The sequence below is a fragment of the Dermacentor silvarum genome, chromosome 4, assembly GCF_013339745.2.
Source record: "Dermacentor silvarum isolate Dsil-2018 chromosome 4, BIME_Dsil_1.4, whole genome shotgun sequence".
NCBI classification, from domain to species: Eukaryota; Metazoa; Arthropoda; class Arachnida; order Ixodida; family Ixodidae; genus Dermacentor; species Dermacentor silvarum.
This window is the reverse complement of record NC_051157.2, coordinates 180,771,239-180,797,285: the sequence shown is the minus strand read 5'-3', so window position 1 is coordinate 180,797,285 and position 26,047 is coordinate 180,771,239. Positions and strand designations below refer to the sequence as shown.

Below are 26,047 nucleotides of genomic sequence, written 5' to 3'. Positions count from 1 at the left end.
CACCTCGTACATCTCCATTTCCTTTTTATTTTTATTGGCTGTGAAATGCGAACAGTTAGTTCAATTAAGTATGCTTAGCCACTGTGAGCGACAGTGCGTAAGTAGTATCAGTAAGTAGGATCATCAGGTTGCTTCAAACGACATTATTTTTATCACCCTTGCATGGTTACACGCACTACAGCGATGTGACAAAGTTGCAATTATTTGGGGAGACAAAATCATTAGGTTGTTTTATTTCAGCTAATTGTGGCCAAGTGTTACGTCAAGCTAAGAATGCCATGCGGAAGAGCGAATGGAAATCGTGATAGGGGGCTGGCTTTTAAGTCATTGTTATGATGTCCCGCGTCTGGAGACTGTTATCACACATGATCCTCATATGAAACCATAATTTAGTTTTCGTTTTGTGGCAGTGAATCAAAGTACAAAAGCCCATGATTTAATTGCAAGGCAAAATAAATTCACCATAATAGCATCAGAACCACATGTTAAAAGAACACCTCTGGTTGCATAACCACTAAGCAAGAGTCGTGCAATCATTGCAGTTATGTATCATAATGCAGTTATCGCAATATAAAGTGTATGACGCGATATGATATGAGTACATGTTTAAGATTTTTTTTTTTCCACTGGTAAGTGATGTTCATGCCACTCCGTTCGTGTTTCGTGGTATCGCAGAGATTGCGGAGTGATCAACACATTGTGACAAGTTGCTTGAACCGTGGCATTCACATTTCGCATCTACCACTTCATTTATTTAAAACGAGGTGAAATTCTTTTTGTGATGTACTCTATACACAAAGTGATAATAAAATTGATATGATTGTGGCGAGCGGAGGGTACGACAATCGCACATTGTGCGCTTGATACGGGCAGTTAGTGATTTTACCACAGCGCAAAGACGATAGCACAAGGCTAAATGCTTTTGTACACCGTCCAAAAACGCACACCAGCATTTACAACTGCACTACAACCACGAAAGAAATGGTCTTCAGACATTCATGCCATACACGCACATTCAAACACGTAGTGCCTAGCAGACGACGTGCAGCATAATCCACACTATTTGTAGTTCAGCCAGTGCCCGCCATGCGGTGACTCTGCTCAATCTCGCAGCCAATAGCCTTCATATAATGCACAGTGAAGAAGGCTCGGTACATGTTGAGTATTATGACTGTGTGCTGTACACGGTGCAATTTGGAATGCCTGAACCTGTTTTAGGGCCCCTGTAAAGGAACACCAGAGGCAAAAGTCAAATCAGGCCGGACTGATGGAGGTTGAGCAGCAACAAATGCAACACCATTGCTGTGAACATAACTTCCACAAAAGAGAGTAAATGGGAGAGAGTGAAGTGTACTACCACCATGGAAACGAGAAAACAGCTCTTGCTGATGTTCGCCATCTCGGCAGGGACTAGTCTAGAGTATGCAATGAGCTCTAATAAAGACAAATTGCATTGCATTTGAAGATGAAATAAATTATTGGCTTCCACTGCAGAGGAGTTCGCTGATGTACCTCGCTGCATCAATGCGTTTATGGGCACGTGGTGCCCTCTCCGTGTCACTCTCCTGACTCTCCAGGAACGGCCGAGCATAAGCTCTCGGATTGTTTCGATTCAGTTCAGTTCAGTTCGTTTTTTTCATCTGATACCTCTGGACAAACATTGCACAGCCCAGGACTCTTACTCCCGGGAAGTGATGAATGAGTTTCACGCAACTGCACTTTACTTATTAGTGTGCTACATTTAGGAAGGGGCATGCTGTCTCTGATTGCGATGTTCTCCACAACTAAGTTGCCTCCTGGCGGCATAGAACAAAAACCGAGTTTCCGTCACGCATGCAGTCTGTCGCTCTAGCTAGAGTTGATGTTTGCCGCTAGTGTCCCTTTAAGCTAGCTCATGACAACCCCTTAAAGCGCTATGCTATCGGTCACATTGCCACTCCATCAGCAAGTCTTGTTGTCATCATTGCTAGTGTTGTCAGAAATAATTGATTAGTAGATTACTTTCACCACAGTTATCTTACTGTGCCGCTCTTGTTTAGTGGTCATCGTAAGCCCAGACTAACGTGTTTCCACACAGGTTTGTGTCGTGCATCCCAAGCAAAGCAGAGCTGGAGCAGGAGGTGTCACTACTGGAGGAGCACCTGTCAGGCTTGGGCTCGCCTGTCGTGTTTTGCCATAATGACCTGCTCGTCAAGAACATCATCTACCAGGAGAAACAAGGTAACGCACGTAGGTCGTCGGGGTTTGTGCTCCTGGCGGTGTTATCTTGCATGTTTCCTTTGTGTTCTTGTAGTTCTGTTGCGGTTGCTTCTATGTAGCTGCAAGAATTGCACATGCTCTATCGTTCTTGCTTCCTCTCTTTTGGTTGCAAAATATGAAAGAATTCAAGCACACTGTTACAGTACGTTTGGGCAGAGGTTACGTGCACCTGAGGAAGAAGATTTACAGACTATTGCAGCTATCTAAAAAGAGAGAGCCATCCAAGAAAAAGTGTACCTGCAATCTGAAGCAGCACAGTTTGTATTTTCTTTTTTCTTTGTGATTAGTGCAGTACACTTGTTACGAGCGATGACAGGTCGACACGTTTGTCACAAGCATTCATTTTATTACTGCACTCCGCAACTCTTCCCCCACACTGTCCACATGCTGTCCATCCGCGCGCACCACACCGCACACACTCCCGCCACTCATGTCTTACCTCATCTCGCCATCGCACTTGCGCCACTTGGTCCTTTTTCCTGGCAACTACAGCCAACCTCTTGCGCAACCTCCAAGAACCGCGCCTTTCCTCGCCTCACTTGGAGCTCTCGGTCTGCTTACGCCACCACTCTCTCCTCATGCAGTTTTACAAGCTTTTGTCCATTTTGATGGTCCAGTGCTGTGAGCTTATCCTGAGCAGAATAGCTTTAGCCACAGGGCGAGATGGCAAAATCGTCATGTAATGACCATGAGGCAAAAGTAAATTTGTCCACTATAAATTCTCTACTACAGCCCGGCTGCAGATTAATGAGGCGGAAGCTCATAAATTGTTATGATGAGCATTTGTCATAGAGTGCACGTCATGTGTTGTGCAACATCTAATAAGCCTTGCTTTCAGCATTAAGGTTAAGAGATTTGAGGCCTTCCTAAAATATCGGTTTCAGTGTCATGCAGAAAGCATTCTAGAAAGTTGATGTTAGGTGATTACTTTTTTCTCGCCAAATCGTGGCTTTGCAATATTGGTTGATGAGTGCAAAATCTGTACAAGTCAGCACCAGGTAAGTGATGATGTCGAGAGTACTTGCGTGTTTTTCACTATTGTGTCCACCTCGCGTCATTTACAAACTTGGCACTTCCTGTTACTCTTAGTTCTTACACTAGCAGTTCCTTTGCACATCGCCATTTATGCATGCTTGTTGTTAAAATGTGTTGCGGCCACAGCTCAATGTTAGGCTTTATTGATTCACTTTTGTGTTGATGGCTGCACTGTTGGCAACTCAAGCTTGGCCATTCCACTTTCATCTACTATTCCAGACAGAGTGATCTTCATTGACTTTGAGTATGCCGACAACAACTACCAGGCGTTGGACATTGGGAACCACTTTTGTGAGTTTGGAGGTGGGTTTCTGTTTTCTTCTATGAACATTTTTCTGTTCGCATGCAATATACCTTTATATTCTTGTTTATTGTAAAGTGAAACCTCCATCACAGATAGATTCTTATGCTTTGTTTGGTGAAAAATGGAAGAAAGAAACATACAGTCAGCAGCCAAGCTCTGATAAATTTTCCTTAACTAAACCTAAGTTGTGCTATCAGTTATGTAAATTAACCCTGTGTGCAACGTCCAGTATATAGCCACTAATTGTGCCTGTTGTTTCAACATATCAGTTGTCACACGTCCTGTCCAATTCAGCGCACTGGCATGGATTATTAGTGTGACAACCAAGATGACAGGAACAATAATATTACTGCAATAACACGGCACAAACAAAAGTTGTTGGTTAAAGAAATATATATATTTCGTTCAGTTTTAAGCCAACCCAGTTTTTCTGAAATAATGTGAAACAATCTGAAGTTTCATGGTCCAGTCCCCACTGGTTAAGCATAACATTAAATGTTGTTGTAAAGTATACACTGTGGTATACACATTGCTGTTATCAAATATGAATCGATAAGTTAGGAGCCCTTTCACACTGCGTCAATTCCTTAATTTCGGAATCTTGCTTGGAAAGACAGTGCGGTAGACATTTGGGTGGTGTCTTGAGTGTTGATTGAGTCGCGCAGCCCGTGCTATTGAGAGGCAGTTTTGGTTCATTGTCATTTCATTGTGCCACGCATTTCAGGTGTGGAGCGTTTCGACAGCTCCCTCTATCCAGACCGGGAGTTCCAGTTTCATTGGCTGCAGCACTACCTGGACGAGTGGCACAGGCTCGCAGGCCGTGGTGAGAGCGCCTCCACCCGTGACGTTGAGGTCCTCTACGTCCAAGTGAACAAGTTTGCCCTGGTGAGAGAAGGAGTGGTCAGACTGGGCTACAGTGGTGGCGGGGGTGGCTGTGTTCGCAGTCTTTGTATTTGTCAGCCAGCCACACAAAATTCACCAATACGAGTAGTTTGGACTTGTTTGGTCTGTGATACTCGGAAATTGTGTAGTACTGCAAGAACGAAGACAGGTAATACTAGTGAGACAAGACACAGCACTAACTTTCTGCTCATAATAATTATGAGGAATGTACACATTCTTATACAGGAGACCCTGCACATGGATCGGGAGATACCGTGATGCCGTGTCCAAGGTGGCCCTCACATGTGACAATGCAAGAGGCCTAGTTCCCTATCAGATAGCAACTGATGAGCAGCTTTCACACATTTGTCTCCTAACGGCTGCATGTTTATGGCTTCTGTTATTTCTCGTGTAAGCTACTCTTTAGCTTTGTTCATGACAGTGCATTGGTTAAACATAGGGATGCAACAGGCAGTTGCATGCTAGGTGTTGTTTCACATGCAGTTGATTCACGAATCCGATGAAGGAGTCCGACATTTCGAAGATTCAGATGGGAGAAATGCGAATGCTGATATAGACGTATGGTGTAACAACAACAAAAGACAGAGTTTGGAGCTACTTCTAATAGTCGGGGATATTGCAGCAAAGATAGCATGACTGTGTAATTAAATGAGGTGATAGCTGTGCTGGCAAGAACACAATCACAATCTACTCTGATTGCAAGAGGAAATGGGTTAGGTCAAAGAAGAGGTCAAAAGACAATAATGAAGTGGGCATGCCAGATGGATGTTTGACAAGCTCTTATTTCTCAATCTGTCTTTCACCTTGTGTCATCGTTTTGCTTTTTGAACTTTTTTGATCTCTTTATTGAGTTCAAGTGCAGGTGTATTTGTTATCTTTCAATGATATGCTACTCAAGGATGATACAACCACCACGATTAATAGGAAGGAATGGCTGACCGACAGGATGGAGCAGGATACTTATCAGAAATGCTATATCTAGGGTTCAGCATTTTCAGTTTTTGTTTTTCTCAAATTTGGGTGTAGTCTTTACTGCAATAGGGACTATATGTATAGACTTCAGGCAAATTTGCACCGTCTATGTCTTGCATCGCCGTGAGCTTTCGTTTAAAGTCCCAAGTGCCATAAGATTGCAGCGAAGGAAAGCCTGCAAGGGTGAGCTGAGAAGGATGGTGGCTCGATGCACGCTGTCCGCTTGCGAGCCCAGTGTTGGAGATCACATGATAAAACTTGCGCTCGGGCTAGGAGGTGGGAACAGGTGAGCGTGCTCCTCTACCTCAGCCTTGGCTGCTTATGGCTGTGTTGCTGAGTGCAGATGCGGGCCACTCGCCGTATCTTTGAGGTAATCTGTGGCAGGTGCACGAGACACGACGTGCTTGACCTCGTAGGAATGCACCACAGTGCCACAGTATGACGGGTAAGGCGCAATGGATTTGTACAATGAACACATCCTGTAACTTCTTTCTTCGTTAGCTAAAAGAAGTGCTTGCTAACTTTTTATAAGTAAATTGCGTCAGTGAGACACGCCTAAAGGCCGTTTCACATGGTGCGATTTTCATCGCACCGGAAGTGCAATTTCCGTCGCATGCAACGAAAATCGCAGTCGCAGGGCCGATTCTGCGATTTTCGGCTGCGACCAACCGGTCGCAGCGTCGCAGCAATCGCTGCGATTTTCCGTCGAAATTGCGCCGAGAGCTATTTCGCAGTCTGTTTTGGAAAATGGTGTCTGTCCACAACGTTTATCGATACTTTTTTTTGTCTATAAATGTTGGCTCAACAAGCCTCGAACAGTTTAAATAATTGAGTGGAGCCGTGGATTGCGCAAACGGTGCGTACCATCAGCACCGACACACGAACATTGCAGATAAAAACTCGTAGGTTGGATTCGGTTCTGTGATTTCTATGCGTTTGTTGACACGCTACGTTGCAAATCACGCGACGCTGCTTTTTAGGTTGGCTTTGGGTGCTGATAGTACGTACTTTTTCGTGATTTTCCGTTATTCACAGGCGCGAAGGCATGGCCTTCGGATGTCGTCCTAATTTTCTGGTTGTATAGACAACTCTCGATATACGAAAACGCCACAGTTTTAGCACGGTATGCTTTTACGGACTGAACAATTTAAAGAATATGCAACTACGGACAAATGCTTCCGTCCATAGGTCACGCTATACGCTCGACCATTTAGTTGCAGTCGGTTGGTTTGGGCTTTCATGCGCATTTTCCCCAATGAATTATCTCATTTCAAGGTTCTGTTACTTCCGCTGCGAGACGCGACTGCTTATCAAGGTCGCAAAGTGAACGTGCAAAGTATATATCGTAATGAATGTTCTACAATAGCATATTTAATGCTTTGACTGGGAATAAACAGTATTGTCAATTTGTTTTCGAAGCAATATTTAAACAGTTTTTTTCTCATTTTTCTGATGTATCATTTTTCTCCTGCACAAAAACCAATAAACTTTCAGTGTGTTGCAGACTTTGTATCCTTACTGCATCTGTATTAACCTTCACATTAAAAGGTAATTGCATATTTCACTTACTTCAGTGCATCGAATTACTTTTGTTTATGCTGGTTGTAACATATCGCAGTACTCTAAGAAACTGCTTCGCCATAAACATCCTTGCCTTTTCTTGCTTCTCTGTCTCTACTTCCTGTAAAACACATGGAATAATGCGAAAAGCAGGCAAACACCTTGTTTTTATAAGCAGTAGATAACTCATTAAACAAAATCATATCAAAATTGTGCATTGAAGTCAGCCGGTTGCATTCCTTCGTGTGAATGATAGCATCTTTTCAAGTGTGGGTGGGTCTTGCATGTCCACAGCTCATAAAGTGTGCAGACTCATCACGAGGCGTAGCTATTGCCCATCAAGAGGGAGGCAATGTTGCTAATGAGTCTGCACTTACATGTATTACTGCATAAACTCGTATAACCATATCCCATCATTACTCAGTCGAGCTTGCTCAGAGTCATATTCACCAAAATTCTCCTTATCCGAGCTTGCTCTGACTCATATTCGCCAAAATTATACTTGGCCGAGCTTGATCTGTCTAATATTCATAAAGATTCTACTCAGGCAAGCCTTGCACCGAGTCATATTCACCAAAAATCTACTTGCCGAGCTTGCTTGACTCATATTCACCAAAATTATGCTCAGATGAGCTTGCTCTGACTTATATTCATCAAAATTCTACTCAGGCGAGCTTGCACTGAGTCATATTCACCAAAAATCTACTTGCCGAGCTTGCTTTGACTCATATTCACTAAAATTACACTCAGATGAGCTTGCCCTGACTACCAGATGACAATATTCTCTAAAAGTTTACTCAACCGAGCTTGCTCTTACTCGTATTCACCAAAATTCTACTCAGTCAGGCTCACACGAACTCAGACTCATGGTTAGTTCGAAGTCTTAGTGAGCCGACGTTTGAGTGAGTTCACCGTGCTATGTACACATTACATTATGTGATCTGTGCGGTAAATAAGCAAACATTGCATATGAGTACGTGTTGCATCGGGTGAAATAAGGACAACTGTACACACTGCAGTTAGTTTTCTTGAGTTTAACTGACCGTTGCGTGAAAGCTTCGCCTCATGTCGATTCAAGCAAGTGCATTGGATCTGCATCATATTTTTTGCCAATCCTGCTGGCTGTCCTGGCCATTACTGGGTGGCCACATTTTGTACATTTCAACACAAAGTTGAATAAATGACTGTGGTGCAATATATTAAAAAAAAAAAAGATGTTTGCATCACTGCACGTATAACAATGCACATAACACATGCACATAAGATGCACACAAATGATAAATACATAAACAGACGGAATCAGCTAGCCACCACCTATTGAAAAAAAAGAAAAAGCAGAGGCCAATGCTGCAATGAGACTACGTATAACCATTCCCCTTGTCAGGTACATGGGCTATAGGAGAACACGTGCAACCTCGCAGTTACCTCGAGGTAGCAGCTATGGACGCTGTTGCATTCACAGCTGGCCACGCAACCACGCAAACCGAGTGTGTTCAGTGTGTACTTGTACTTCAGCACACTGTTTACTGTCGATATCTCAAAAATTTAATGTGGCTCCTCAAATTTTGAGAATGTTTGGATTCTGTAGCTTGCAAAGGTAAATATTTTTATTCCATTCTCGTTCAAGGTGAAAGCTCACACAAAAGCTTAGATATATTGTCAGTGCCCCTCACTTTCCCTCAGAACATATGTAGTCTGTTATTGACATTCGAGCAGCTTTTAAACACCAAGAAAGGGAGTCAGCTTCCCCTGTTTTCAGCATTGGGTTAACGGAGGCAATTCAGGTAGGCAAGTTTTGCTAATACAATCGGTTTGGGAATACCATACTAGATTGTACAGCTCAGTCCACTCTTAGAGGGAACACGTGAGCGCATGGCCAGCGGTCCTCGGTAGCGCTAACTGCTGGTGAGATTTCGAAACACGGAGCATGCGCATAGATTCATTTGGGTGGTGCGTGCCCTGCGTCGTCTGCTACTTCTCCGCCCCAGCGCTAGCAAGCGCTGGCCCATCCGGCTTTCTTTCTTTTTTTTTCGCTCTGTGAAGCACTGATACTAACCCTGCCTCCCGCTTGTTGAATAGGCGGACATTATATGGTTGGACGGGCAAACTTGGTATGCTCGCTGCATCGGGCTTCAATTGTTTTGTCTCTCATGAAAAGTGGCCATTTGCTGCGAGCAGTACGTGAAAAACATACGACTAGCTTATCGGTTAGCATTGACACAATGTTGTGGAAGTGACAGGCTTCGTTATCACTTTTGCAGAATTCCACAGTTAGGGAACAAACGTCCTTAAAGAAACGTACTCCTAACAAGGTATTTTAATGTTAGCTGTGGGGCTATGCGGCTGCGCTACGTACTGCAGCATATTAACTTAAGCTTCTTGATACAGATTCACAGCACACTAACAAACAGCGTGAGAAACAGGACGAGAAAGTAGACGACGCCCATGTCTGTCAGAATGATACGATACTACGTACACAAGTGACTCCAGCTCCTAAAAAAATGTGGTGTCGGCTTTTACGCCTTTCGAAATATTCAGACAGCACTTCTATGAATAATTACAGCACACGCGCCGAGACGGACGAACCAGGCTGGCGATAAGATTAACGTTCACAACACAAATTCCATTGCACGTTCAGTAATTACAGACAGATCATTTGCGGCTTCCTTCAGGGGCAGACGTGAGCTTTTGGGTTGGTGCTTGCTGCTAAGTTTGATGCAAGAATAATGCTAGGAGCAGGGACCTCTTATGCGCAATCACGAGCAATACACACACATCTTTTTTTCAGAAGCTGACGTTAAGCACCGGTAGTGCGAGGGTCTCCCTCCCTCCCCCCCCCCCTCTCCCACGGCCTGTCACGCGTCGGAAGAAGGCACGTTTGCTCTACATATATGGTGATTGTAGAGGAGGAAAGAGACGCCTACTTCTGCAGCCCTTAAGGGAGCACAGCGCAGAACGCGCGTTTGTTCTCCACCGTGCGTTCACTCCCCGTGAAAGCGCGTGTCGCTCGCGCCCGTTCACTCGCACATACAGCGTTCGGCGCGCGGCGACTATTTCATCTTCATTGACGTCATACGGAACCTCACGGCGACGCCGACGGCAGAAATCTGCTTTTGAGTGTCCATATAATTGCTATCGCAATAAAAAAGCTGTCACTTCAAGAAGTAGGGATTGCATAGGCTGCAGGTGACTGACCACGCTAGGCTCCTTGAATCGGAGCACACACAGGTTCACAGCCAGAAGCCAATCGCCTTCTTAGCTCTCTGGTAAATTTGCTGCGGACTCTCTTTGGTTAAAACCTAATTTCTGAAAAAGAAATGTCTGCATACAATTTTTTCATTTTTATTTTTCTTTCTTTTTTGTTTTATATTTATTTATTATTATTATTTATTTGTTGTTAGAACCAAAAACGCTGAACCCTAGCTGTATATCCAATAGAAAAATGGTATACAGCTTGCACGAGATGATTGCTGCTTCTTAGAGTCAACAATGCTCAATTTCCCTGTACAAGCAATTGTGAAGCCCCCTGAATTTTTGTTAAAAAATTGCTTGGATGCTAAGCACCTGGTTTATAAATTTCTCGTATTTGCTATATATTTTGCTAGATATTCTGTTTCTAAAAATTTTTCGCTTCCACTGAGCTCAGCCCCCCATCTTTCTCATAAGCTGAATAAGGTGAGAAATTAGAATTGCAGAACTGACACATTTAGAAACTCTTTTTTTTTTTTTTTGCCACACACAATTTCAAAACAGAGTTGCTTACCCGACTGTGTTGCCACCACTACTTGTAACGAATGTTTTTTCCTCTTTACTGGAATTGGTTTTGTTTTTCAAATCCAGCATTTGATGGTTTTTATTTAGTGCTGATATAATTTGTTTTTTCTTTTTTTCAATTCCGCTTTTTGATGTGATATTTTTTTTTATTTCAGTATTAGCACTTGCTTTTGATGTGCATGTGCTACTTATACATGTCCTATAATTTCATATTCGTATAATGCCTCGTTGGCTCTATGGCTGCTGTGATAAGTAAATAAATGAAGGGTGAGGGTTGACGCAGGTGTGTGTGGCAAGTCGTGCCACACTTTTGCAGCTTCTTCTGTTCTCTACTTATTTTGTGTAACACTGTTTTGTGTGAAAGAGGCTGTCTTCCAACACGAATGTTCTCCGTCCCTTTCCAGGCCTCGTGTATGCTCTGGTGCCTGTGGGCGCTCATCCAGGCCGCGCATTCCACCATCAAGTTTGACTTCCTCCAGTGAGGCCCTCTTCATGTGTAGTTTGACGCTCTCCTGTTGTGCTGCGACATGCTTATGCCTATGCAGTTGCCGACCGATAATTCGGTCGTGTCGGGGACTGCCTAAAAGGCCAAACAATCGAGATTCCAGAATAATGGATCCGCTAAAGAATAAGTCTTTGAAGAACTTTCTGTGAGCCTAGTTGGTGCATACTTGATACATTTTTTAGAGCGCAAACAAGAGACAAGGCACGAAAGGAAGGTCAAACACAGGGACAGGCGCTACTTTCAACTGTTTATTCCACACTGTCGTCATGAAATATATATGAAAAAGGCACATGAAAATGAAGAAAAGCACCATGAGGAAAAAAAACGCATGATAAAGACAATGTATAAGAAATGGCTGACTAATTTATATGCGTGTCGAGGCATCTAAACTCTTTTGCGTAGACTTAGCGCCTGTCCTGTGCTTGACCTTCCTTTTGTGCCTTGTCTCTTGTTAGCGCTCTAAAAAGTTTATCAAACAAGTCTTTATTCAGCAGGCAGCCAGAAAAGCTTGGCATCATGTTCCTGTATACATACCTGTAAATGCTCGTACGTAACCTGGCCAGTCTATTTCCACCATTATCTTGCTGTCGCTACAGATAGCTGAAAGTACAATCAATGTATGCACTAAATTCTCATCTCCTGAAATCCTGAACAGCAGTGTGCTGATAGCCAAATCATTTCTTTTCCGTAGTCATTTAGGGGCGAGGTTGGCTTATAACCGGCCTCATTTCTAAGGTGGAGTTGGCGCCATTTGAAGCTGCTTAATGATTCCGAGAGACAAGAAATTATTTATAGCAGCGAAAGAAGTCACCTGGCACCGTGTTGTTATTCACACGTCGAGGAACAAATATTGTAAGTGCAGAATGCACACAACTAACCGTAAATGTAGCTTTTACATCTTGGAAGATTGGCTTGGCTTATCTTGTGACGTCACTATTTTCAGTTTTGAAACAGAACCTGTGACATACGGGGGATAAATAAATAAATAAATAATAATAATAATAATAATAATAATAATAATAATAATAATAATAATAACAACAACAATAACAAAAGAAAAAAGCTTTTTCTGCTAGAATTTGTGGCAGAATTAGCATGTGATCGTTCAGGTGAAGTCCGAATTACCGAACGGCACAGTGTAATGTGTTCGAAATTTCAATCATTTTGATAAATTATGTCTGTGGAATGAGTGGCAGTGCCATAAAGCTGTCCGAATAATCAGATGGCAACTGTATCGATTTCTAAAGGTGACATCCAATTTGATTGATTTGTGGGGTTTAAAATCCAGAGTGGCACAGGCACCACAAGGAACACGGTACATCCGGGTTCTGGATTACAGCAGGGTTCTGGACCTAGGTCTTTACAATTATTGAGAACACCGTGTGTGTTTGCATTCTTCCCCCCGTTAGAATGTGGCCCTGGTGTCCAAGAATGAAAACCACAACCTTGTGCCGAGCAGCAGGCCGTGATAGCCACTGAGAAGGTTACATTTAACTGCAGCAGCACCAATAACCAAAATTTGGAAGGACATGTGTGTACCATGTCTTCGTGCGATCTAGTGCCACCAAAAAAAATTAGCGTAAAGGGGGGGTTGCCTTTAGATGGTGCAACACCGCGGCATGCCGTAACACCGCAGCGCACTTCAGCGGAGAGCAGCAGTTATGCTTTGAGCGTGCGGAAAACCGGATGTACACGCACATTGGTGAAAAGTCAATTTCAGGTCGCAAGTCTGTACAGCAAGACAACAACCTTTTTTGCACCACTCATGGTCAATGAAATGTCTGCTCACAGTCGTATGTACCTTTGCAAAAGTAAACGGGCAGAGTACTGGTGTGAACCGATCTTGCATTTTTGACTGTACGTCGTCTGCTTTGCTTTGCCTAGGTTTGCCATGGAGCGGCTTGACATGTACAAGAGGCATAAGGCCGAGTTCTTGGACATGACGTTGCCACCCTCCTAGGAGTGGCCATCCGGGCTGAAGTGCCCATTGCCACCGACGGAGTTTGCCCACAACGCGACCTCCGAACCTACCTCGGCTACCACAGAGAATGAGCTCGATCTCACGATCCGGTCTCGTTTGTGGCCGGGCCCCACTGCTCGTCTAGGGTGCCTGCCCCAGCCACTTGTGCGTGTTTGAACATTTGGTTCACTGCGGAGGATTGTGCGTTTTCTTCGGCCTGCAACGACGGGCAAAGAGTGTATCTGATATTTTTGCTACACCCCATTTGTATTTAAGTTTTCTCGCGTGAGTTGTCTTTCTTCGGACTGGCTTTTCCAGTGCCTTACGCAAGCCACATGCTGCGTGTCTTGCTACCGGCTGCGAGTACTTGTTTTTACGAAGGGAGACACGTGGTGAAGCTGTGTAACTGTTGAGCCAAGTTCCACAGCCTTCCACACTTTAGCGTGTTTGTTACAGCTTTGTGAGTTTGTAGGCCTCCTTTTCTTCGTTGCTCTTGAGCCATTCGTGGCAGACTGGCTGTCAGATTTACGGGAAAAACTGGACGGTCGAGTTGTACTGCTGGAAGTCGGTCATTTACTGCTGATCGGTGCAGCTCGCTAAGACGCTAGTCAGAAGTTGTAGTTGTCTTTGAGAAGTCCTTCCCGCACAATTAAAAGAAAAAGAAAGTTTGACAGTTTGACGTGTGTTAACTACTGCAGGAAAAACAAATGAGACAAAACGAAACAAAACTGTCTTGTTTGAGATCTCGCATTGAAGCAGTATGGTGTCTCCACCGCCTGATTAGTCAGGCGGATTAGTCAGTGCATGGTGATTTGGAGACCTTTTTGGGAGCATTTTATCAGTCATGAGCATGACAAAGTAAATTCTTAGCCCCCAAGATTTGTAGTTGCCTATCTCAGAGGTGGTTATGTCGTTGAATTATCTGCAGCTAACCGAATTATGTGGGGGAAAAAAATGTCCTAAATGTGATATGTCAATGGTTAGGCTATATTCCTTTCTCACTTAAATTTAAAAGGCAACGAGCTGGCAGTTTCGTGATCTGGTCAGTTACTGGGTAGTCTAGATGTTAGACGTATGTAAATCTCTATATCCATACGCGCAGCTTTTTTAGAAGTGAACCATGTGCAGAGACAGGTATTTTTGATTACTGTAATTTTTGGAGATTTCTGTTTACAAGTGTCACTTAGTCTGAAAATGTTACTGCGACCAAAGCCACAAAACTGTACCTATGCTATATCGCATCGTGTATTCAGTGATAACAGTTGCATCAAAATCTCAGGAAGGCGTCTTTGGTTTTTTTTTTTTTTTCAAGAAATGATAGAAATACTACCTCTGCTTGTTTCAGGAAAGCTATGTACTGCATATTTTAGTGTACAAGATTCGTCTGGGAAAGTTGTTAACTTTTTTTTTGTTATGCAGCAAGTTGGATGTTGGTTTGCCTCGTATAGACCTCGATGAGCATATGACCGTTTGTTGTTACATTGTGTTCACACGTGTTAACACATGCCGATTATGCTTTCTTTTTCTTCGCTTGGCTGAAACGGCCAAGTTTGAGAAGCAGGGGATTTGTAGGTAACTTAGTTCAAAACTTTGAATAATAAGGAGAGGCATGACACCACTCGGGCATTTATCTTAAGGGAAGACAGGAGTGAGAAAGTGCAGGAAGCACCAACACAAGAATCCCATATTTCTGTTAGAGGCAAAGCGGTTTAAGGAAGACCGTTGAGGCGTTCTTCTGTCAGTTCTGTGAGTGTTGTTGGGCACAAACTTTTTCTAGAAGTCGGCACGAAATCCAGCTGACTCTAATGAAATTTCCCGTAGCAGTGAAGCACTGTCCCCACTTAATACAGTTAGCCATCATATATGTGAAAAGAAATGGAATTTTTCAAATTCCTAGGTTTTCGCAAACAGTTTATAATTTCAAGTTCACAAGCTTTCTGGACAGACCTCGTATATATTTCAGAACATTTAAACAAGAAAAGAAAATTGAAAAAAAATAAAATAAGCATTTTACAACTATATAACGAAACATGACACTGTCAGGTATTATTACAGCACTACAGAAAAGAAAACAAAAACAAAACTAATAACTCTATACCGGAATATGACACTGCCACATGTTGCTGCACGACTACAAGAAAAAAAAGAAAAAGCTTGCCTTGTATATGCACAAATATTGGCATTGTGCATGCGCTGTATCTTTTTATTGCCAAACTATTTTCTATGACGCAGTTTCAGCTTCTACAACCTGCAGTTGCAGGTTCCATGTAACACGTTATCGAACGCATTTCAATCACTCTCGGGGGCATCACTGTCGACGCATGTTGATTGGCGAAGCAGGGGAACCACACGTGACAGAGCAGCCTTGTGGGCGAGAAAGCTTTTATTCTTTATTTTGACGTTGCATCATTGTTGGATGCATTCGCAGCCTGGTCGGGAGAAATTGTCGTCGTGGTACCAAATTTCCGGCACTGCTACAATACATGTTCGTACGCATTTTGTTGTGCAGAGAAGTACCAGCTGAAGCCATGAATTGAAAATACAGCTTCGTGCATCGATCACACAGTACTTTGAAGCAGAAGCATCTTCATCGCACAATGCCTTGTCCGTGTCATCTTGACTTTGAATGCGCTAGGTGATGAAAAGAACATAGAACAAAAGCAAAACCACATTTCAAAGGTGACTATTTCTGTGTACTTTGGTGTAACATTTATATGTAGTCTGTTGCATGCACTGAGTGTGTGTGGCATATTTACAAGAAAAACACAATATAAATTTTGATCTCTGTGTGCGATACGAACACTCAAAGATGTGGCTCTTGTCACAAGTTGGCTCTACTGCCAGTAAATGAGCTTGTGTCAGTGACTGCACTTTATTGTTTGCTCTCAGAGAATTGCCCTTTTTTTTTTTATTGGAGCTTTTGAGCTTTGCTGATGAGAACATTATCATGTGCAGTGTTTGTCACTGTAACTTTGTAAAGACTTTGCATCTGGGGGCATCACGGTTTCTTGATAAGCTTAAATTAGCCTCTGTTGGCTGCTGTTACTGCGTTGGCCTCCTTTTTAAATATTAGTTGTTGTTGTATTGATCATTTTTATTGTTATATTGTTCCTTTTATGGAATTTGTTATGGAAATGTCTTGATGCATTTTCTTTTGATTGCCACTGCTGAGCATGACAGGCTATTGCAGTTGTCTTTGGGGGTGAAAGTGTGAGTTTGTGGATTATGGCAACAGTGTATGCCACTTAGGAAAGAAAAATGTATTGGATATGTGCTCAGCTGTAAATAGTTTTTAGCTGTTCGAGGTTTCTTTTTCTTCTTTTGTATTTCGCTATTGGTTTGATTTTTGGCTTTAGTTACTGGATGCACGGAGTACATGTAAAATGGTTGGATCAGAAGTGTGTGTTGTGTACATTCCTTTACATTGAATAATAGACTGTGCAGACCTCATCGTCGCTGCATTCAGAGGCAGTGCTGAATTGACTTAGATCAGTGCTTGAAACAAGTTTGCAGTAAATGTTATTTTGTTAAGCAAAGTTTTTCTTTCTCTTTCTTATTTTTTAAATGCCAGTACATTTTTTGTATACTGCAGTGTTGAAGGTACAAAGGTAGGGACAAGATTATCTGAGTTCAGTTCACTCCAGAAGGCTGTATTCTTGATCAACCCCAATCAGAAGAGAAGCTTGAATCTTTTTGATGCACTCAGAATTTTTAAATGCAACAAAATGCATGTTATGCAAAAAATGCATGATCGAAATCGTACTGTGTGAGTGGGGCATTTTCAGTGTTCTCCCCTGCTAACGTACAAGCCAGGAAATTGTGCGCGCTGTAAACGTGCAAGCAATGTTCTGTATTGCTTGCGTGGCAGTGATTGGGCACAGAAGCAAAAGCAGGCATGACATGACAATTTGAGGAGGGTGAGCAACTTGCATTTTTAATATTTTTGTAAGTAACAATCGTCGAGTGCATTGACATGACAAGCAATGCCAATGTATGTCCTGACTGAAGCAAATAAATTCCAATGCAGTGACGCTTCGGGATGATCATAGCAGTGCCAGTACAAAAGATAAAGCATTGCTGAAAGTGGTTGATCAATAGTGCAGCGGTTAGTTATCGACCCAGCAGCAGAATTTCCTGAAAGCTCAAAGAGTGTGCATGTAGTCAAGCGAGATTTTTGCTGATGCCAGCGCACATTATTTTTTTCGTCGCCCGTACTTAACCTGTGGCCATGTGTACTGAAGGGTGACTGTAAGGTGTCGCAAAAGGGGTTCACGATACTTGTCTTTTTTTTGAGAAGAAGCATGGGCTGTGGTCATAAGTGTAGCATGGTTCTATGTTTTTGCAAGTTTACGGCCCTCAAATTGTAACGAAAGGTAACCATATCACGCCATTCATGTCATCAGACTGGGATGTGAGCACTGTGTATTGCTCAACAGGCTGTTCTGTCTACTCAGTGGGCTTCGAACAGAGTGCATTTTTTTTAGCCGAGAATAATCGGCTGTGCATGAAGGGGACTTGATACTATGTTGTGGAGCCTATTATGATAGCAAGAATGGCTGCATTTCATGGTTTGTGCATTCACTGCATGAGAAAGTGCTTGCACGGTGTGTCCTGAAGAGGTTCTGAAACACCTTTTGTCTGCACAGCACCTTCTTGATCGCCAAAGTTGTTCCTTCTCCCGTTATGCATATGCTCTGGATGTGGCAAGAACAGACTTTAAAGCAGTGCACCACGGTCTACTCTCCCAGTTAGTGCTTCACCATCGATTATACAATGGGAAGGCCTGCAGACTACATTTGTATGCATTCATTTTGTGTGCTGCTCAGAATGGAAGCATTCCAAATGGCCTGGTTTGCTGTGCTTTATTTGTATGCACGAATACCTCACATTTCCCATTAAGTTAATTAGCAGCAGTTGTAATACACATATGATCACGCAAATGTGTTTCCTTTAAGAGTGGACCATACTGTGCATGCGACAAACCAAGGTAGTTGCACTCTCAAGTACAAACTGTGCAACTTTTTTTCTTTTTTCTTTTTTACATTGTATTGAAACTCTTGTGAGTTAAGTAATATAGGTATGTACAGTGCCGCAGCTGTAAATGTAAAAAACAGAGAATGTAAAGTTCCTTGAAAAGACATCTTTGGATCCTTAATCTTAAGCCTGTTTTGCATGCTGCAATCTTGCGCTGCATTTCTTGCAGTTACATGTGCACCAATCTCTGCAGTTGTGATTTTCACATTTGCGAGCACCTCGTGGGAGTCTGAATTATTCTTGGCACAGGCTTGTTCAGTCCGCTTTGGTAAAAACAAATTAAAGTAAACCAGGAACCGTTTTTTGTGAAAAGTTTTTCACGTTCGAAGCTCGTTACTTTACCAAAGCAAGAAATAAGCAGGCAAGCAACAGTGACGTGTCTGACAATCCATATTGTTATTGGTTCCTGATTCACGCTGCATGTGCGCAGCGAACTTCAGTACTTTGCCCGAAGGGGTCCCCCATGGCACATTCGTTGCATCATTCAATTCACAAGTACAAAATTGCAGGCAAAATTAGACCATGTGAAACAGGCTTTACTTGTGTATTAGCTGCACTGGTAAGTTCACATTGTGAAAGAAGACACCTTGGTCTGACAGGACCAGCGAACCCAGCTTAACCATTTCAAGCCATAGCCATAGTCTTATTTTCATCTAGTTTGTACTTGCCAGTGCTGTCAATCGCAGCCTGTGTGTGTTCAAACAGTAGCTTTAGATAAGTTGACCTTCAATAGAAGACATATTGAAGAAAATATAATTTCTCTTAATTGTCATCGAAAATGCTAGAAAAAAAAATTATGGCCAATATATTACATGATCCTGTATGGTATTATATTCCCATTAAAGGGATTCAGCTAGTGGTGGCTTTTCCCTTCCCAGTTCAACTGAAACATGGGAAATGGGCGGACGACGGTGTTTCAGAGCCTCCTTTTAAGGTCTAGCTGTTTTCCTGCGATGATAGCAAGGTTGTGCTGCACCGAGGTGCGTAATGGCAGTTGTTGCAAGCTGCAATGTACAAACGTCACTGAAAGATGGGAAGTTGCATTTATCACAACTGAAGCATGTTTATTGAGTGCAGAGCTCCTTGTGAAAGAAGCAGCATTCTATCAGTCCCAAGAAGAAAAACCAAAGAGTGCTCCAGCAAGGGCGCACATTCACTCCTTTAGCTAGTCACAATTATTGAGAAGCACCGCGGAACTCGGTGGCATTTTGTGGCCAGTGATGCCACACTTCCATCAACAGACATCTTGCCTATTTCAAACAGCCTTGTTGACACCAAAGGTTTCTTTTGTTTTTTCCCTACTATACTGGAGGCTCATTAGAGTGAAGCACAGGCATTTCAACACAAAACTCGTGACTTGTTGCACCCAGGGTAACTGTTTCAGTCACGGGCAAGAGAACAAGACGGGCGTTTCCTTTAGTAGTTCATGTCTGTCATACTGCTTCATAAAAAGGAGCCTCTCCAGGCTTTGTTTACAGATATAAAAACCAAATTCACAGGACAGCTCATATGCAACAGCACTGCACAATTGGGCAGTGTACATATAACAGGAAGAAAGTCGATAGTGACACCCACTCATGGTCCTGCCGCAAGTAACATTGCATTGGAAAAGCTTCGCAGTCCCAAACTCTTGTTCGCCTCCTAGACTTGTCAAAGCAAATGGAAATAAATGCATTGAGTGTAAGAAAGTTCAGAGTGTGAAAGCGTGCCTTGTGTTTGGTTGAAAACCCAGCTGAAGCATTCTTGCTGATTTAACCACTGAGCTGCCAAAATCCCTGGAAGCTTGAAATGCTCGGTTACGCTTAAATTTAGCCAAGAGGAGCTTGTGTTAAGTATATTAGAGTTGCATGGAAGCACAGGGCAGTTTTTGTTGAAAAACTGCCTCAAGAGTGCTGTCTATGTGAAGTTGTTCACGTGATTGCAGCAGACACGTTTGATTGTCGGTGCGCACCAGTCAGTGTCTAATTTATGACATCAGCTTGCACGGACTATGCCCGTTGTCCACACAACCCTGAGGCAACCCTGACACAATCCTAGCAATGCTGCTGTGTTTGTAGGAACGCCATTTGTGGGCAACAGCTAATGGCCTGCTTTTGTCCCGCACTGCGACTTGCCATAGAAATGAGCTGATTTAGTCAATTCAGTTGAGTCCGCATGGAGCCAGTTTAGTAAATGCTGTACGTCATTATTCAAATTGAATAAATTTCTCAATGGATTAAAAACCGCACCGCTGCAGTTGAGGGGGAGGAACACATTATGTAGGTTGTAGGGGAGTAAACTTAAATTGTGCTTGGAAATGTTTTCGTCGTTGAATTGTTGATTCTGTCGATTGAAACTTGCCACTTCTTGAATGCCAAAGACACAGTAAACAAAAAAAATGCCTAGCGACTGCTTATTTTACTCGGTCATGGGATACACTCAAACCTCATAGGAAGTCACATGGAAATACCTTCGTTAGATTCATTCACCATTATTAGCTTATATTCATTACACGTTGATATCAGTGAAGAGCATTTTAGATTTACTTCGTTATATCCGTGTTCTTTGTACTGAGTTTTGACTTTGTATGCACGGCACACCAAGGCATCACAAGTGTAAAGAATGGAGAAAACGCGCATACAAAAAGCAAGAGACAATCATGGCATCAAGATATTCTGAAATTTGCACATATATAATGACCTTGTGATTGAGTAAAATTAGTGTTTGCTAGCTGTGTCTTCTTCCAGTGTTTTCTGCATCTTTGTTGTCGAAAAAGCAGCAGTTTTCATTCATGCATTTTTATTCTAAAAGAGATTTAATGCATGCTGCTTCTTTTGTTTTGCTCAAATTACACAACACGGTGGAATCTTTGTCTACAATATTGGCATCCGTGATAGTCTTGTTCATTCTGTGAAAATGAAAAAACATTCGTATGCATCCTTTGCCATCCTTCTTTCTTTAGAGTTGTTAGAATAAATACACAGGTCACCATACAGCCTTCGCTCTTTTAGCTGTTACCCTGCAGTGTCTTATTTCGTGCATGCCAACAAAAATGTGGCAACCTTCTGAAACATTGTTAGTGTGTGCATAATGAACACTTGCAAGTGTTTGGCATTGCAGTGAGGTGATGATCAGTGCCAGTATAAACTGTGCGCATGTGCTGAGTTTATTGTGAGGTCGAACTGTAAATGAGAAAATACATACTGGACGTCGCAGAGGAGTTGTTGCGATTCTGTTGGTTTAGAAAATGAATGGACACCCTTATGCGCTGTACATATTTTTAAGGTTGCAAGAGGGGAGGATTTTGTCCACGGTGTCAATTTTATTATGGTTGTACGAATGGACTGCAGCAGCCAGAATAATTTGGGTACATGGGCTGTTTACAGGGTTGTGTGAATTACGGACATGATCCATAACTGTTTGCTGCTGGTCGGCAGCGGCACATTTGCAAAAGACTTACTAAGAGCCCGGTCAGCAACACTGACGTCGGTTTGGTCTTCTTTAAGCACGCTTCGAGAAAGAGCACTTGAGGATCGCCCGGCTAGAAGCAAGCACATATATATACACACACGTACACAAAGACATACGCACAGCACATGCGCACATTGCAGTGTGAATGTACAGCATGTAAATATATTTCTGGCTGAATAAGTTTGAGTGCATTCCTTATTGTTCTGCTGTCTTGAATCTTGCTATCGTCCATTTTCAGAACTTTGTTAGGCCTCTGTGCATTTGCCTGACCCTCTGCCAGATATTTTTCTGCACGAGATAGGCCTAGCCATATTTTTTTCTTTCAAAGGCTATACGTGTGTCTGGCCACGTGCGGTTCATGTCACAGCTGAAAATGACGCTGGGTCAGTGCTGTAGTCCAAATGACATCTCAGACCAGTCACTGAGGCCCGGAAGGTTCTAGCCAGGATGCTTGGTAGCCAATTTTAGCCACCTTCTCCACAGAAACAACCAAAATGTAAAAGTTGGTTTCATCTCCTTACATACTGAGCGTTCCGATTAAATGTGAAATGCACCGTGCTATGATGAAAAACAAAAAAAAAGTTTATGAATCACTGGAGACACCAAAACAAGACTGAATTTTCTTGCACCCAAAGCATGCAGCTTACAGATTAAAAAGTGTGGTTTCCTTTACACCTGTGGCTTAGATGCAAGAAAGTGCAGCAGCTTCTTAGTTCCTGTGGTCTGTGAACTGTCGTCCCACCCTCTAAAAAAAGAATGGATGTATCTTTTGGAGGGAAAATCAAGACTGGCTAGACCAAAGGTCTCGGTTGTGCAGCCTCGTTGTTGACTAGTGCCTCAGGAACACTCTGATGTTGTAGAAAGAAAAGTTGTCCAGGTCGAATTATTTTGGAGCAGTGTTGTCTATTGCAAGGAATGTCTTTGGAGCTGGCACTGTTGAGCAGGGTGATGTTGTAAGTGAAGCGCATGAAGTGATGTTGCACAGTCGCTTCTTGCACTTCCTTCATGCTGCACTTGCCACAAGTTCCCTATACTAATTGTGAATTTTTTCCAGAATGACTTCTTTTTTTTTTCACCTTACTGCTATTGATGACTGAGAGAAACCGAGCTTGTGGTCTGTTCACGTGTCCAGCGGGCTTTGCATGTGACAGTGACCTGTTTTTGTGATGACCTCTCTGTCCTCTTTACCGAAGCCTGCGGGCTGCCTGTTGTGTACACGGGTTCTTATTGACAGCATTAAACGCATTCAAGCAAACACTGAGTGTCTCGACACTTGTTTTATTTTGCTAGCACCATGGCACAATCTGTGTTTTACTTTGCTACCACAATGCAGTGGTGGTAGGCCTCTGTGCAGGGTTTTTGCTGACTCGCTGAACACAATGCTGTGGGATCTTGGCTGCAGTAGCTGCATTTCGAAATGTGCAGGGCAGAAAACTGCCCATGTGTTCAGTTTTCAGCATGCACCAATAAAAAGCTCCAGCCAGAAGGGGGCAGGATTATTAATCAAAATAGATGCTATACCACCTGTTTTGTTCTATCACAGTGGTTGAACAAGAGATGTCAGAGGCTGGAGCTAACATTTCAACAAGGAGAACAGCATTAAGGAATGCCGAAGATGTTGATAAAATGGCTTCCACGCATACTGTCCTTACAATGAGGACAACCGCACTACTGCTAAAGAGAAAAGAAATCCTACTTTCTTGGAAAGGAGAGATGAGATGCACTTATTGAAATATTAGATACGACGTCCACTCTTGACTAGAGTCATCCGTGGATTGAGGGGTGGGGGAGTTGGGTTTGTAAGGATGAGGGGATACTCATTCAGATAGCGTCCTGAAGTCTTGCCTGGTCGATAAGAGCTAGAATGTCCTGGATAATCTTGTCTTTGTCCGGCAGTCACTTGGGTCAACACCACCAATTAAGGCTGTCGGGTCGAAGTCTCAAGGGCACTGAAGGAAATTCAGCTTGGTAAATAGAGTATTGCTCATTGATAGAAAGGTCGAGGACTCATCCCACTTGTTACGAGCTGCTGCTTTCTTTAATAGTAACACTGCTGCTGCCAAACTCTGTTTGGACACGCAAGTGCAGTCGAGTGAACTTTCCATACAAGGGCCACTGCATTTAAGTGCCTCAAATTATAATGGCAGCTCAAATGACCATAGCAGCCCAGTTATTCTGGGATGTTGGAGTTATTTGCAGTGATATTTCGCAAAAGGGAAACAGAAGACAAAATACATTTAACTCTTCTCGGGGACATTTGCTTGGCAGCATCTGGACACTTCTTTACAAATGTTTTAGTGTGCTGAATATACTTCTATTTCCAACAGACGATGCTGTCGTATGACAAATTTATTTTACTATTGCCTAGGAAGCCATGAGCCAAAGGTGTGAACAGAGTGAACAGTTAATCAGTACTCAAAGGAGTGAACATCCCTTATTGTTGAACAATTCAGATCATGTTATATCTTTAAATACACATTTTCCTAGCATCACTGCATGCTAGGAAAATGTGTATTTAAAGATATAACATGATCTGAATTGTTCAACAATTCAGATCAGATCGGGCCGTCCAGAGTGCCCGCGATCGGGCCGTCAAGCTCGGCTTGCCAGTCCCTACGTGGGACTAGCCGGGTGGCGCGGGGTGTCCCCTGCGTCTTCTCTGGACCTCAATAAAGTTATTTCACTCACTCATCACTGCATGACTGGTGGGCATCTAGGCCAACAACAGATTTTTTGTAAACACTAAATCAAAGCAATTTGCTAGAGAAGGTTATCCCACTCTGATGTAGCCTACAATATATTGCTGTAAAATTAGCAGCCTAACATATGACTCTTCAACTGGCATGTACCTACACTGCTGAAAATGTGCAGGAGGTGTGGCGTATAGTGTTCAGTTATGCCTTTCAGTATCTTGCAACAAGCTCAGCTTGCCTGAACGCATTCACTGTTGGACATTTTATCTGCAATTATACAATACTTTGTGTGATGTTTTATATATATATGTGTTTTATATGAAAGAAGAAGAAGCCTTATCAGTTCAATACACTGGTCATGGATGGCAGTACCACATCATGTCAGTGTTGGCAAGATAATTTAGTAAATTTCAGAAAGGTGTGTGTGCTTCACGTAGGGGCCTGCCAGCATTAGCAAGACAGCAGGGTGCGACGTATGCATCCGATGGGCAGCTTATTTTAATGTGAAGAACACAGTAATATTGCAGAAGGCAATGTGATGAAACTGTTCTCATTAGCAAAGTGTAGTTTCTATGTGTCTAGAAAGCTTACAGGCACATGTCAAGGCAACAGAGCCCCTTCTCAGGATTTTTCAGACGACATGGGACTCGTTTGACACATTGGTTACATAATCCTGAAAAAAGGACAACACTTATTTGCCAATTGATTAAAAAAACGAGGTCAAAACTGGAGAGAGTCCGTTACTTTTGCACATGAGGGTGCATGCGTAGAGCTCTACAAGTACAGTCGTCATCAATATGAAAGGGAACACCTCTTTTTTTTTTTTCAGACGCCTGTAGAGGCTAAACACACATGCCCTCCTCCATAAAGGATGATACAAAAATTCAACAGGAAACTTTATTGATATGTATCGAGTTCCCAGATATGAACCCGTGCATCACGAGTTATTGTTTTGAAAAAATTCCTGTTTCCTTGCATATTGATGATGACTGAACATGCAACAGGATGAAACTGCAACATTTTATAGAGCGCAGCTCTTAGGAGCCTGTTCCTGCCGCGAGCGTCGGCGTTCCTTGTAACCAAGCGAACGAGCACAGTGAAGGATGAAAAAGCAAACGTGGAGCACAGCGGGGGATGAAAGACAGCGATAGCAAAAAGAGCGCGAGGAGGTGGGTACAGCGGAACCATGAGGCAGAAAGCGGAGGAGGAGGGTACAGTGAAAGCGCGAGAAGGAAAGCGTAGTGCCCCGAGATGGGCTCCGCGTCGACGATGGCTATGAGATGGCGCCAGAGTAGCGTGCGTCTGTTCACCGGTGATGCCACCAATACCATATATGGAAACAAAGACTGGCGCAGACAGACCTCCACATGAGCGGAGGTCTGTCTGCGGTGGCTGCTGTGAATTGCGCCCACACACTGCCTCTCGCGATCTCCTGATTAGCGAAGCAGTCGCGGAACACTTCGCTCCCTTTGCAACATGCCGCACGAGACAGATTGTTCGCGCCAGGCAATATATCGTAAAATGAAAACACGTAGAGAGCTTCAGTCAAATTTCGCATTAGGGAGTATCGTAATCGTTGGTTATATTTTTCTTTCAAA

General features: G+C 43.0%; 1 protein-coding gene across 2 annotated transcripts in view; it reads left to right on the top strand.

Moving 5' to 3' along the window:
• Positions 1-23,017, top strand: part of LOC119450794 (ethanolamine kinase 1-like) — a 53,645-nt gene extending 30,628 nt beyond the window's left edge. The window contains exons 5-10 of one of the 2 annotated variants that reach the window (XR_007466556.1): positions 2,078-2,220; positions 3,514-3,597; positions 4,323-4,483; positions 11,212-11,285; positions 13,197-14,035; positions 14,074-23,017. Coding sequence is in view for 1 of the 2 variants with exons in the window: in XM_037714293.2 (XP_037570221.1) it covers positions 2,078-2,220; positions 3,514-3,597; positions 4,323-4,483; positions 11,212-11,285; positions 13,197-13,272 (538 nt within the window). In the remaining variant the exon portion in view is untranslated. Of the gene's footprint in view, positions 1-2,077; positions 2,221-3,513; positions 3,598-4,322; positions 4,484-11,211; positions 11,286-13,196 lie in introns of both variants that reach the window. The other variant, XM_037714293.2, reaches the window with a different exon arrangement.
• Positions 23,018-26,047: the final 3,030 nt, after the last annotated feature.